Source organism: Melopsittacus undulatus, chromosome 2 (genome assembly GCF_012275295.1).
Source record: "Melopsittacus undulatus isolate bMelUnd1 chromosome 2, bMelUnd1.mat.Z, whole genome shotgun sequence".
NCBI lineage: Eukaryota > Metazoa > Chordata > Aves > Psittaciformes > Psittaculidae > Melopsittacus > Melopsittacus undulatus.
In genome coordinates, this window is record NC_047528.1 from 77841074 (window position 1) to 77856021 (window position 14948).

Here is a 14948-nt window from a genome sequence, read left to right on the forward strand (position 1 = left end):
AATAGCAAAAAGTAGGGGGAAAGGGGGTGGAACAAAACCAAACCAAATAAAAAAAACCAAACAAACCAAACAAAAAACTCAGCCTAAACCCTGTTCCACCTCTCTGAAATCCATTTCTCCCTCACATACAGGCTCTGGAAAAGAAGGCACACAATCAAGCAACAGACTAGACAGCAGGATAGTCTATGCTTTATTCCTTCTTTGATCTTCAGTTCTTAAATCAGCATTGGCACTTCTTAAATATTATGTCTTGCTGTAAGGATTTAAAACTTTAGACCTGCTCTAAATATTTCCATAGTCACCCATATTCCCAAGTAAAAACTGTTACCATTTGAAGCCTAAAGTTTACCATTTCTCACTGGGAGCTGTGAGAGATCTTTTAGTTCTTAAATGTACAGTAGTCTTTTTATTGCTGGTTTACGTTTATCACCTGCAGGACAGCAATAAAATTAACACTCATCTTGATATCCACATTTTGTATACTCAAGTGGATGCTGCATTTTCACAATACCTTTTCTGGAGGCACTGCATACAGTTCAGGCATCAGCACTATTCCATTCTTCTCTCTAATAAGTATTCCTTCCAGAGCCTCTCTATACTCTTGTACCTAAAAAATATTTTTAAAAAGAGTGAAAAATTACATTACAATCTGCAAAACCAGAACTGTAAAATTTTAGTACTTTCCAGAAGTGTGTTTCTGCTGAAAGTACGTGGGGGAGAAAAAAGGGGGGAAGAGGAAGAGGGGAGGAAGGGAAAATCACTATTTGCGGATGGAAGATCAGGGTTCAAATTCTCAGAGACTGTTCCAACATCTCAATATTCTCAGCCTCAGAAACATGAACATACATCTTTAATCTATAACACACCACTGCAGTACAAACTTCTTACATATTCCTATCAAGAAGTCACTGGAACAAATCCTACATGGAATTTGCAATGGATGACAATGCAGTGACATGGATGTCAGGACTGCCAATACCCACAGAAGCATAAGGTGGATAAATTATTAGCTTTCTGCCATGCACATTTGTCTATGATTTTCTGAATTCTGCTTCACAAGACTGGGAAATCAATTTAACTGATTTGCTTAAAAATTTGCCCAGGCAAAACTTAAAAGTTGATTTAAACTGTTTAAAACTATTGACATTAATTGAACAGAAAATCCTCTTGGTTTTGTGTTATGTGTATTACACCGAGGAATATCAGACTGATACAAAATAAAGAATATTTAATGTTCCTTTTACCAGATCACTTATTTTGTTCCGTTTGTTAACCATTCCATTACAAGCTTTTACCTACTGGGAAGCTGTTTTCAAAAACTACCAGCACCTGCCTCTTTCTGCTATCCCTTTCTGAGTGAAACACACAAAGGATACTGCCCCAGATAATCCAACTAAGTTCTAGACACTGCTTTGATAAGTGGTATTTTATTGACATGACTGAAGTGTCAGTAAACTTTATGATTTTCCCCCTCATGAAATAATGCTATTTTTCTCTCTCTACCAGACTATTTTCCTGAGTTCAGGAAAGCAAATTACATTTCTAGTCTCAGAAAGCATTTAATTTCATTTACAACATCTGGTACATAAAGAAGGTTTTTGGGTCTGAAATTCACTGTTTTGTTTCTGATGCCATTTTTTTTAAGGGGTTATGTTTAACAATCTGCATACTAGACAATTTTAAAGATTACATTAGTTTTTTACTTCTTTCAAGCCACCAGCCTACAGAATACATTTAGTACTGGCTACATGTTGCTCCTTAATTCAGCAATATTCTCCAGGTGCCACTATGAATTTTGGAAGGCTATAGTCACTTTAGCTTCCCTGACCGCTGGATGCTTGACACCGTAAAGGCATGAAGTAACTTAGGGAATTCATGAAAATTAAATGGCTCCTCATAATCCAACCACAAATCTCCCTGAACGTACAGAAGGACTAAAAGTACTCTGAATCTTGTTTTCAGCAGCCAAGCCACAGAAGTCATGGGAAAAAGAAGGTGGTCTCATCCTGAATTAATTGGAAAAGAAGTACCAAGGTTGGAGGTAAGACAGAACTAGGCAAATAAACCCTGTTTAGCCCAGTTTGACCACACCAGCTAAAAGAGTAACTCAACCTGGCAGAGGCCCCAGCATGCACAACACTGCAGTTGCTACCAAATCACCAACTCCCCAGGAAGGTAAAATTCGCTGATGACTACTCCCATCCTGCTGATGGGGTATCCAACTGATACCTAAAATAAATATGGAGCAAGCTACAAAATACCATGGGTAAATGGCTTTGCATTTCCACTGACTGTGATTTTTACTTTCCTTACCTGAATTTTATCCTCATTGAATACTCCATCAATTAGGAAGTACGTCCAGAATACCGGCCACTCACATTCAATATTCTCAAAGAGCTTGAGCTCAGCAGGATCATAGTGCAGCCTGCTTGGATCCTAGAAATTCAACTATACTTGTTTAGTCACAGTGCTAAATTAGTCACTCATATTCCAAGCATAATAGCAGCCTATTTTATCCAAGTAATTACAACCAAGAAACCAATAAAACCACCAGAAATAGTTCCCATGCAGACTCTTGACTTCTTTTCCACATTCAAACTCATTTGTTCCCTAGACAAATCAACCCTTCCCAGTCTCAGAATCTCTGTGTCACCCAAATAATCTTGGCTCTGCCTCAGTTCGATGATATTCTGGGACACTTCAGCCACCACTTCTGCTTAGGCACCACAAGCATATCTAAGGGCTTATTTCTTACATAATTAAGTTCTGTTATTAATAATTGTTTTTCAAACCCTTAGCCTCCTCAGATGTGTGTCATTTCTAGGGTGGACACCTGGATTGCCTCCAAATCCAAAATCCAAATGCAAAGATGTCTGAACAGCAATACAGAACTTCACTCCTTCATGTAAATGACACAATAAATATCTGTAAGCAAGAAATAAAATTCTTCCTAATGCCTAACTGAAATACACATCAGAATTACCTCTCTGGGTGTCTTGTAACCATCTCGGAGAAAGCGGCAGCAGCCATAGCGGCCCTGTAAAGACAAAGGTACACAAAACTTCACGTGCTGTTCTTCCTCACAGACTAACATCAGCACAAAAGTATGTGCTGAGTTTTAAGTGTCACTTAGGGATTTCCTTCCTCTCTTCCCCACACAGATGAACCAAGTCTGGTAACCCTTGTCTAATTAGGGCTACTGGTTAAGAAAAGGAGGTTCTGTTTACTTTTGGAAAATAAAAATAAAGGAATTCCTTACCTGCAATTTGGATATGATTTCACTCTTGGTTACATTAACCAGGTTTAGATCCTCCACTGCAAAAGCCGGGTAAGAAATAATAGAGAGAAGGCCAGCATCTATTTCCTTTGATGTGGATGCCCTTGGCAACATGGAGTATAGAATAGACTGAGCAAAACAAGAACAGAAGAAATGCAACACAATTTACCTACTTCAAAAGACTATGTCAAGTGCAAATTGAATAGACTATAGTATTTGCAAAGACAGAAAACTCATTGTATAATTATTTTTACCGGAGTTAGAACAAGAATCTTCGTAACACTCACTTTCACATGATCTACTAGAAACAGGGTGAAAAGCATAGTCTGAAGCCATCCTTATTATATTAAGTTCTTGGTTCAGTTAATCAAGATTTCATTTAAAAACAGAAAGGAGAGAGATGCTGGGGTTTGCCCTAGCAAAGGAAAGGGAAGACTATTTTTTACCTGACAATGTTCTACTTCATCAGGAAGAACATGAATCACTGATTTGTGTCCTCCATGAGCTCCAAAAAGATCTAGTTCATCAATTGCTTCCAAAGCAGCCTTCAAAAAAACCCAAACAGCCAAAAATCATTAAATACATTTTAAGCCAAGTATACACTCTAGCACCCGTGCTTATCCTCTGAAGGAAAATAAGAAGGAAGTTTGCTCACAGACATTTTTTCATCTTCAAAGAGATGCTTGGCAATACTTTAGAAACAGTCTTTCTGTCCTCCTGCTAGTAGGATACAGGGCTGATGTGCTGATGATCCTTCTTACAATTTAAAGGCAAAGCAAAACAATGGGGAGCTGGGCTTCCACTGGGATAATATCTAAACATTAAAATAATTAGTAATAAATGCTATATTCCAAAATAACCCCCATTAAGTGGCCTTTCAACTCCTCCTGCACCAAGAGCTGTTCAAAGAGGAAGGCTTGCTCAAGGCAACCCAGAATCAGCAGAGGCCGCTGCCTCTAGAAGAAAGCACTGCCATCTCTCTAATAGTATCATTTCCAAAGGAAAGAGAAATGAGACATCTGCTCTCTCCAGAGCCAACTGAGGCACAGCATGCTCTATGTCAACAGGTGACTCATCACATCTCATACCTTTTGGCCATAATATATTTGCCCAGCAAAGACAGCAGCAACCCAAACACTGACTTCATTTGGACACTGCCACTTTAACCCAGCAGGCTACAAAACCTGGCTTTGAAGAAGTGGGGTGTGCAGCACCACACAGGGAACATGGCAAGAAGAGATCCAGGACCAGACAGCCATAGCCAAGCTAGAAGAACCTTCCTCTGAAATTCATATTCACAGGGCTGCAGTAGCACTGAATGCTGCTCCATGCCCATTTTTGCCCTGCATCTTCAAGGTAATGTCAATCTTTGACAAAGACTGCACAGCACAACTTGCCTTATGTCTCTGCAGAGGTGCAAGTGTATTTTTCTTCTTCCAACACAAACATGGGCTTACTGGCTCTACAGAGTGCCTCCCTCTAGCAGAGTACTACAGCAGCAGATTTTCCTGATAGCAGCAGAAAAGCCCGTTGAGGAACTGACAGCTGGTACCATGGGCAGCCTTAGAGGTGCAGAAAAAACACTGAGATTCACTCAAAGGCATATGATCTGTGTGGTACTGCTGCCACAGACAGCCACACAAAGCAGATACGGGAGAGAAATGTTGAGAGGGAGGATGAGTCCTGAGGCAGATTAAAGAAAAACTATCTACCTTACACCTCCTCAGCAGTGCCACCAACATGCCTCCCCCAGTCCTCATCCCAAACAGCACTTTTACTGAACTCAGAGCCACAGAGAAGCAAAGCTGTACAGTCAGTTCTGCAGATTGTCCCGATATCAGTGTGCCCAGAAGTCATGCAGAGACCACAGCAACCCACGCCAGAATATTCAGGGCAAAACCATTCATACTGGACACTTAAGGAATAACCTCCCGCATGGACACTGCCCCACCACTATGCGACTGAACTTGGCCAAAACCAGCAGTTATTCTCTCTTGCAGCCACCAAGGTCTTGTTAATTAATAAATCTTGCTGAAATGCTACTACACCTTTGGCCTTTATGGCAATTAGCTTGTGTGAGCCACCCAGACACCATGTAAAAAGGTAGTTGTTGACTGCATATTTACATTCATGGCCTTCTGAGCGTCATTTAGCATCTCCGTAACCTTGTGCTATGGGGGAAGCAGAAATATCCACTTTCTTTTAAGTACATCTTTACTCATGTCTCTTTCTAAATTACTTGTGAATAATTTCTTAGACTGATACTCTGCTGTTTTTCAGGATTTACATCTGACCTAATCTTACCATGAAAATATCACATATAATACTGGGGCTGGAGAATTAACAAAGAAGGGACAGAAAACCAGAGGCCACTTTATGACACTGCACTGCAACTCACTGAATTTATCAGATTCATGGCTCAATGAATCTGGTACCCTTCTTGCAATGCCTAGAACAACTGTGCTGAGGTCCTTCAATGAAAACCATTACCATAATGGTTTGACATTAAAAAATAATCTCTCACACCCAAAAAATTCTTATACAACCAGTTAATTATCACAGTGGCAAAAGAAGACTATGCAAAGGAAGCCATCAGGTTTGTCAGAGCCCTTCAGCATGACAGAACAGCCATGAAGGTGGTGCCAGGATGACATTCTTACTTTGGCCATTCCTACAGAGCTTGCATTCAGTTCAGGGATGCCCTGGTTTGTCTTATCACCACGTTCCCAAATTCCATAATCCTGCAACAACATCATCAAGAAAAAATTGGCATGATTATATGCAAAACCAGTGTTTTCCTCCCTTGTCCCACAACAAAACCAGACCCCTGCATGAAATCAGTTTATTTGCCTTAACAAATCAAACCAAAAATGTTCCAAGTCCCTAAAGACCTCCTCCTTGGGCTTAAAGAACAGCACATAAAAACGTATCCTAGCAGGATCATGTCTACAGTCATGCATCACTGTTTTCACAGCACACAAAACCCTTTACCTTTTCCCCTGTGCATGCTTCTCCTGTGCCCCTTCAACTTGGCACTTTCCAAAAAGTTTATTAGCACTTTGCTCTTTTTAGAAAGTCCCATAAGATTTTAATGTGACATCAGGAAATATTTTTAATTATCAATAAAGAAAAACTATCATTATGATAGAACAAGCATACCTCACCAAGGCAGCAGTTAACCTTCCACAGCCCTCCCACCATCTCCTAAATGCTGCTCACAATGCAAAGTACTGATAGGTTCTGTTATCTTCTAATGGAAGAAAAAGTCTGTATTTTTCTTCTCCATCAATAAGTAATTTCCCACCCACATCTGAGGAGTGTTTGGGTGATTTACATCCACATAACTACTTACAGCAACTTTGTAGGCAGCTTCTATATAAAAAACAAGATTCTGAATAAAGGTAACTTCATCAAGGGTGAAGATAATACGTAACCCTGGTTATAAGAAGGAAAAAGAGTAATTATATTGTAACTAGAACTGAAATATTTACTCTCTTCAGTGACTTTCATGCTTTTGTTTATTTGCTACCAACTACTGTCCACTGAAATCAGTGGAAAAAAATCATGCTGATTTCAAAAAATTAGGCAGCAAGACTCAATACTTAATACTGACAAAATACTTCAAATGCCACCAATACATATTGTTTCAAAGACGAACCAAACCCCCCTCCACAGAGGGTGGCATTCAGACAGAGGGGGTACAAAGGAGAGACCTCTGTACCAGCTCTGGAGAGTATCCCAACTCTTACAGCTCTCCACCCCTCCGCCTGTTAAATATTCTATCAAGAGACCACCACGACACCCAGGCACCTGCTCTGCAGGGGTCAATGGCAAGGGGCTGTGAGGACAGAAAAACACATAAATAAACATATCCTTATTCCTACAGAAGTACAGTTGAGAAGAACACAAGCTAGAACAGTGCCAGCAAGAAGAGGAACACAGATGGCACTGATGGCTCCTGGCTCAATGTCACCACTCTCTGAAGAATCCTGCTTGTCCATCAGGACACCCTGAGTAGTCTTCAAACACAAAACTTTTCTCTGACACAACTCTGAATATTCCATGTATTTATATGCCAACAAACATTAAGGGAATTGACACTGCCAGTTACTATAAACATGAAATCCTAAGTAAGTCACATCTCTTTTCTAGATAAATACTACTTTATTCTGAGTAATAATTATGTAAAGATTTTTAAAGCTAGTTACAACTTTTTTTCCATTTTTAAATGAAAGCTAGAATACAAAAAGACTGCACCAACGGTCAAGGCTAAAGTATCTTCTGCTTACCTGATGCAGTCATCTGTGCCAAGAAGAGCAGGTAAAGGGAAGTTGCATCCACCTGTAGATGCCCCCACTGGTCATCCCCAACCACCGTGGCACAAGTTGCAGAGTTATACTTGGCATGGAGGCAGTCTTTGGTACTCTGTGTGCATTTGAACTTCTCTACCTTATCTACCTAAAAAACACCACAAATTTCAAATCTGAAACATTTTGGAATAAATTCTCTGAACTACATCAAAACGAACAACTTTTCTTAGGCAAAGAGAAACTTCAGGCCCTGATTCCTGCTACCTCACTTCAGTGTGTTTTGATTGATCAGAGTGCTTAAATGCACCTCTAATTTTAGGCTCCATGTAAATCCACATCTGTCTGGGGAAGAATGAGACAAAACTGCCTTGTTGAGTTCAGATCTTAGTTACAGGTATGCATACTGGTGAAAATCAGCTGGCAAAGGCAAACCCATGATTTGCTACAAGCACTATCTCAAAAAGGTGCAAGTACAATCAGAACTTTCCTCGAGAGTTTTAAAAAGACTCTCCAGACCTCCATCTACACACACAGAAAAGACATGAGAAACACATGCTTTGGATGAGACGCTGTATAAATACAAAATGTACTAATTCAGCTCATACTTAAGACATTACCTGTCTCATCATGCACTGTAAGAGTCCCCGCATCAGCTTCACAACGTTCTGCAGGAACAAAACAGACAAGTGACACCCTCACATAGCAGCTGCTAAAAACAATATTCAAAAGTGACCAAGTTCACATCTCCTACTAAAGCCCTGGCAAAGGTAAATAAAAATGTGTATTTGCCTGAAATGCCTTACATGCATTTTTATATATATATGTATACATGTGTGTGTATATATATATACACATTTTATATATATATATATATAAATAAATATAATGGTTGTATTTTATTCCCACATCCCTGACCAGAAGTACAAGTATTTTCCTGAAGATCATCTCTAAACAATGGGGCATTTCTCTGTGGTCCTCCTATCCAGCTAAGGAAGTAAGAGGAATGCTATGTCTTGTCATAATAATAATAATAATAATAGTAATGATTTTTAGAGTGACAGCTTCAGAGAATACTGGTAGACATTGCAAGACATTGGCATGATTGGAAAACCTGTTGAGCTGCTTCTGCTCTTTATAAAACAGAAAGCAGATGACTAACATAAGGAAAAGGCCTTTAGTGTGAACAAAGAGAAGTATAAGATCGTGCCTTACATGAAAACAACCCCATCTTTTCACCCTAAAATTATTATAGCCTCAAAATATGATTATGCACACTGAGTCAAGCTTATTTTGCCACCACAGATCTCCCTGGTTTGAATAGTAAATGTCAGCATAAAATTTACCCAGTGCCTGCAAAACAGAAGGATACCGATGCCAGCACAAACTCACTTCCCATTTATCCCAACTTTGCACTCTCACTTCTGATGCCCATTTTCCCAGCTCCAGGTTACAGAAATTAACAGTGTGACTGACCTCCCCTTGCAATTCTCCAGCATGCAAGTCTTCTGAGTTTGGAGATCTTTACATTGTTTCATTTGATCAAACACATTTATACATCATGTACACCTCTAAGATGACACCAGTGCACATTTCCAAGACTGCTACTTAAACTGGCATGCTTCTCCTATGGGGTCCAAGCAACCTAGGCTGGATTTCTGCTCATGAAGGATCTCAAGGTTTAATCAGTGGCTTGTAAATCTGGGCATAAAATCTCTCAGAAGCCTAATTCTCAACAATCATCCAACCAATGGAAGTTTGACTCCTATGTGGTTTTATTTTATTTATATTTTAATTCAGATGTTAGCCTCTCTGATATCCAGTTCTCCACATTCCTGGTTGCTGGAAGGCTGCCAGAAACACTGCATACCACCCCCTGCACTCATAGAAACATGACATGTACTCTGTGCTGAGAAAACCCTGCCAGATCCTAGACAGCGCAACAATGTGAACACGCCATTCGAAATCACTACTGTATGAAAAAAAAAACCAATGCACTGATTCATGCCAAACTCTGACATACCTGCTCAAGCTCATAGGCTTTGGCTTTATCTTCATCCCGGTCTGCATTCTTCCGATAAGCCATCCCCAGCCCCCAGACAGCCAGGATGCTGTAGACATTGTCCCGTACCCACGCATCTTTATGGTCTGTACTGGCTGAAAGCAGCCCTGTAACTGGGTTCTAACCACAGGAGAGAGAATAAAGAACAAACACCATTATCTGTATTAAGAAGCACCAGTTCTTTCTGTATCAAAGGGCAACAAAACAAAAGAGAGAGCCAAAGATGATTTCACACTGACTGCACGCTATGACTGGTCGCAATTTTGAAATAGAAGTGAGGTCCCATCTTTCCTTCCCAAACTCACACAAGTGAAATACAAAATGTATGTGAACACTTCAGGATGTAAAGCTTGTAGCATCTCACTGCACATCGACACACAGGATTATTAACTAAATCACTGAGTAAAATTTTAAATACACTGAGGAAACAGGAATTTCAATTTTACGTATTTGTAAGGAAAAGAGAGTACTGAGTTAACATTAGAAATATAGTCTGGATCTGTTCTTCTCTATGCACTGGTCTGTGGCATGATCTTCAGGAAGTAAAAAGCAGTACTTCCCTTCTAGGAAATTAAACAGTATTTCTATTATTTACCTGCTGGGTTTGTGACAGCTAAAGCACAAATGCATGCAAAGCCCTTTTCAAAAGTAGCTTCTTTTCAAAAATGAACAGGAAGAGAAATTCTGTTGGTATTACAAAGCAGCACTGCTGGAAAAACAGCACACTGAGTAGCCCCCTGCATTCCAAATTCTCCAATAAATTTTTCACTGCATCATTAATTCCCATCATTATCATTAGTTTTCAAGACCATCTTTCTCAGCTGTATGTTCTTCACTAACAAAAAGATGAGGTAGGGAGGCAAAAGGTCGATAGAGCTTTCAATCAAATCAAGCCTTTAGAGAACATTTCAGTGCACAAAACCCAGCTGCCAGGGCTAGTGTGACAAGGGGCAAAGATTATAGTAATAAAGATAAGTAAAATTAAAAAGAACACATACACCAATTTTTCATTTCTGCCACACACTGGTTCACTCAACTCCTTCCTTAGCTATTTTTAAGACAGAAGTTTTGAGAAGGCGAGCTTCAGCTACAATTTCCTTTGCATGTGACAAGTGGGCATGAAAACGGTGACAGCCTGACACACATGACTGGGCACAGTCAGTGTTATTGTTATGGTTTAAATACAGCAATGTCCAGTGGCTGGCAAAGAGCGGGATACATGTAGTTCTGCTGAAACACTCACAGCTCGGTCTTCCCAAACCAAGTAACAATCAAAGAACATCAACTCCTATATTTGATGGGGAACAGAGCATATATGAATCCAAGGAGCTTAAAGAACTTCTTTCTGAAATTGAAAAGTCAAACCAAGGAGTAACAGAAGTAAGCAAGCAAAGAAGGGACAGGCTACTCCCAGCTCAGCACTGCGCCTGTGTTACAAAACACAGGATCTCAGTAGGCAGAGTGCATGTGCCCAGTATTTTTAGAGCACTTTTTTTCCCTCCTTCCCATGCAGGACAACAAACCTCTCTGCACCTGCAGCCCTGGCTGACAGAGATCACTCTGCTGCCTGCAGGAACCAACGTTTTGGTTTATTTTTTTCCCCATCCTCCATGCTGGGCTGGCTGCCAGTTGCAAAATCAAAATGCCTCCAGGTACCAAGATGGAAATCCCAGAAAAATGGCCCATGCAAGACTCTGAAAGACCATTCAGTCCCCAGGGAGGTACCTGTCTACTTTCAAGAGACTGCATTAAACACTTCCACAGGCAGCTATCACCATTTCAGAGCCTCTGGTTCCCCTACAAGAAGGTCCCAGCTCCTGGGGCACACTGGGGCTGGCTCACATGGACTGACAACACATTAATGTTGATCCTCGTGCACATGCAAAATGTTAGCAGAGCAACACATATTAATATTAATTAATATTTAAATGGTTTGGGAGTCTTTTTATTTGTTTAGAAAGTCCTTACTTTAAAAAACTACAGTTATTTTATTTTCTTCTGTTGCCTGCTGAAACCATATGAAAAGCACAACCCTTACAAAATGCTAAGAAACCTAAACAAACACTGAGTGTGCTTAACCCTAAAGATGTCAAAGAGACTTTAGCTCAGCTAAAATGTCCATGCAGTGATCACTAAACAGACTAGAAGGTCTCACCCTGCAAGTCACACTGCACATACAGATTCATGGAGCAAAGAATTTTACCAGCACCCATGGGCTCTGTGAGTTGAAAGCATCTCTACAAAAAAGCCGATTGCCAGACTAAGACTTTAAACTGCTACATTGTGCCCAATCCTATTTCTAAGTCGATCTGTTAATCTGGAGACCAAAAGAAACCCGACCAAAACACAACACCAGTTCCTACAGAGGTCCAGATGCCATTAAGAACTTCAGCATTACAGGCACAAAAATAGTGGGGTTCTAAGCCCACATTTAGCATCTTGCTGAAAACCTATTTAATTTACTCATTTACTTTTAATTTACTCATTTACTCATCAGATGAAAACTGACATAAGCTCTAGCAAAGTCTGCAGGTAAGACTGTTTACATGAAACCAGGCATAGCACAGTTGGGGTTACACATAAATGTATGCCACAGGTGCTTTCCTTACCAGCTTCATACGCTTTTTCTCTTATAGTACCCTAGCAATGGATCTAGATGTCAAATTTTGTTATTTTATGGACATACCTTAAGATTTCCATTTCTTCTTACCTCAATCAAATTAACAAGTGTAAGAGCAGCTGAGAACAGCCTTCAGGTCATGCTCTTCACTGCTTGCTCTGCTACACTAATGAAGCATCCCTCTGGCCCCCATCCCCAAGGGCCTAGGACAGGAGCTGGTACTTTGGTCTTACCTTCCTTGTACAACCTTTAACAGAATTGTACCTATCCCTGTGCACACTGCAGGGGATTGTACTGATTAGCACAATGCAGTGCTTGCAAAACACAAAAAAAGTTTGCTACAGATCCAACCCTATGAGATGCTACATATGGAAAACTGTCAATGTTGGTGAGGGATCCAGAACTGTGCTTTGAATGCATGTCTGCCTGGTAGCACTGGAATGAACACAAGATCAGTTCCTGCTACTGAGGAACATGATCCCTGGTGTACTAAACACCTTCTTATCAAAGCAATATGTTCCTGAGCACACGTGTTCTCCCTGCTGCACCCTTACAAGAGCAAGCTCATTACTGCTGCTCATCAGAGCACACAGTATACTTGCCAGGTCTGCACACATGGCATGCCTGCAGCACAGAGGTACATGGTCACAGCCACACATCAACCCTGTGAGAAGCGGCAGCACTTCATAAGCACCTTAATTGCCTCCTGGTTCTGCCAGGCTGCTCGTGGGCAAACCAATGGATTAAATTCCCTTCCCTGGCTCTGTCCTGAAAGGCACCTGGAAAGCACCAGCAGTGAAGCAGCAGCCCAGCCTGTCACAGGCTATTCTGCTCCCAAGCAAGAAAGGGTGGCACGTGACCCAAAGACAACTGTCCTAACTTGCCCAAGGAAGCACTGCATCTCTTCACCTCACTAAGCTGAACATTTTCAGCCTACTGCAGTAGAAAACCATAGGGACTACATATACAGAAAACAAAGCTAGAAATGTGCTTTGCAGTATCTCTCTGGACCACCTTGTGACACTATCCCTCTGACCTGCTGCTGGATTGCAATTTGCTTTCCACACACCAAAGAATGTCCTTTGGCCACCTCTGAACTTTCCCCAGCATTGTGCACTTAATGGAAAATACATCCAAGCACTGTCAATAGCAATTAGGAAATTCTATGTCACTGGTATAGACTCCCACATTACCATTAAGCTACCCCCTTATTATCGTTAGCTATTCATAGTGTTAAGGCACAGCTTTCATGGGCCATGTTTGATCTCTGGATCTCAGAGGCTCCACCTCTCCTCTAATGGAAGCTGTTATCAACATCCTCACCCTATAAATATGGAAACCAAGGCAGTCACTGGAAGCCAGTGACTTGTCTAAGGTCATCCTGCTGAAGCACAACTTGAAGCATCTCCTGCACCCCAGCACAGAGAGAGAGCAAAATTATCTTCTCACACCACTTATGCCATATTCTTGCATTTGTTTCTAATGAGCTCATAACTATTAGTTCACAAACATTAATTCACGGGTGCCTGGACCCCATGCCCACAACAACAGCCAATCTTACTGACCTAAGTGGATTTAGGTCCTAACCTCTTCTTTTACTGCTTTCCAGTTTCTTGTAACTCTCAGCAAGTATATTTGGGAACTGATTTATGCAAAAAAAAAAAAAAAACCTGCTGCTCTCCTCTTCATGTACTGGACTGGTTTAACTGAAGCATGACATTGCAGAGCACACTGTGAGAAACAGCATCATAGAACACCAAGTTGGAAGGGAACCTCAAGCATCATCTGGATGGCAAGCATGACCATCTCCAGCACCCTGTCCAGCGGAATCTTTAAAGTGCTCAGAACCTGCCTGGGTGAAGTGAGGACATTAAGCAGAGAGCACTACAGGCCAGGCTGGATGGGGCTTTGAGCAACCTGGTCTAGTGGAAGGTGTCCCTGCCGATGGCAGTGGGGTTGGAACTAGGTGATATTTAAGGTTTCTTCCAACCCAAACCATTATATGATTCAATGTGTGCTGACTAAAAGCCAGAACAGGCAATAGTTTTTCTCTCACCAGCCCTGACACTATTTTGTTATTTGGCTGCTCACATACACCGGCAGTCCTGCTCCACAACCCAGAGCCCGAGCAGTGAGACACCATGAGAAGTCACCCCAGGCACACCAGTGCTGCACATGCTGCCCCTGCAGCAGGTCAGGATGGGAATCTCTTGGACGTGCACCACTGCACACATACCACACAAAGCACTGTGAGTCCAGCTCTGTCCTGGATTCACCCCGAGCTGATGCTGGCAGACACATTTCAAAGGCCTTGCTTGGAAACGTTGTTACTTGGACTTAGGAGTGCTATGGGTATGTGTGTGTATATCTATATATATACATACCGTTACAGAGGGTGGGTGTGTATCATATGACCACGAACACATTCTATACACAGTATTATTGTTTGCAAGCTCAGACTTGGTGCGTTTCTTACCTACCTGCCAATGTGCACTTACACGAGCGGCTGGTGAGCACCCCGAGGACCAGCACCGCCTCAGCTTTCCCGGCGCTCCTCCTCAGCCGGGAAAGGAGGCAGGGAAAGGAGGCTGTGCGCGGGGGACCCAAGAGATTCTTTTCCCCCTGCCCCGTCGTGCCCCTTTTACGACCATGCTGCGGCCACAGGCCCCAGCCGCCCAGCCG

At 41.5% G+C, this 14948-nt stretch overlaps 1 protein-coding gene across 2 annotated transcripts in view; it reads right to left on the reverse strand.

Moving 5' to 3' along the window:
- Nucleotides 1-14948, reverse strand: part of PHKA2 (phosphorylase kinase regulatory subunit alpha 2) — a 43916-nt gene that overhangs the window by 28706 nt on the left and 262 nt on the right. For both annotated transcript variants that reach the window (XR_004080905.2, XM_031051146.2), the window contains exons 2-11: nt 9608-9766; nt 8205-8252; nt 7567-7735; nt 6630-6712; nt 5938-6018; nt 3724-3822; nt 3260-3406; nt 2984-3037; nt 2314-2436; nt 512-607 (exon numbers count right to left, since the gene is read on the reverse strand). Coding sequence is in view for 1 of the 2 variants with exons in the window: in XM_031051146.2 (XP_030907006.2) it covers nt 512-607; nt 2314-2436; nt 2984-3037; nt 3260-3406; nt 3724-3822; nt 5938-6018; nt 6630-6712; nt 7567-7735; nt 8205-8252; nt 9608-9766 (1059 nt within the window). In the remaining variant the exon portion in view is untranslated. The remainder of the gene's footprint in view (nt 1-511; nt 608-2313; nt 2437-2983; nt 3038-3259; nt 3407-3723; nt 3823-5937; nt 6019-6629; nt 6713-7566; nt 7736-8204; nt 8253-9607; nt 9767-14948) is intronic.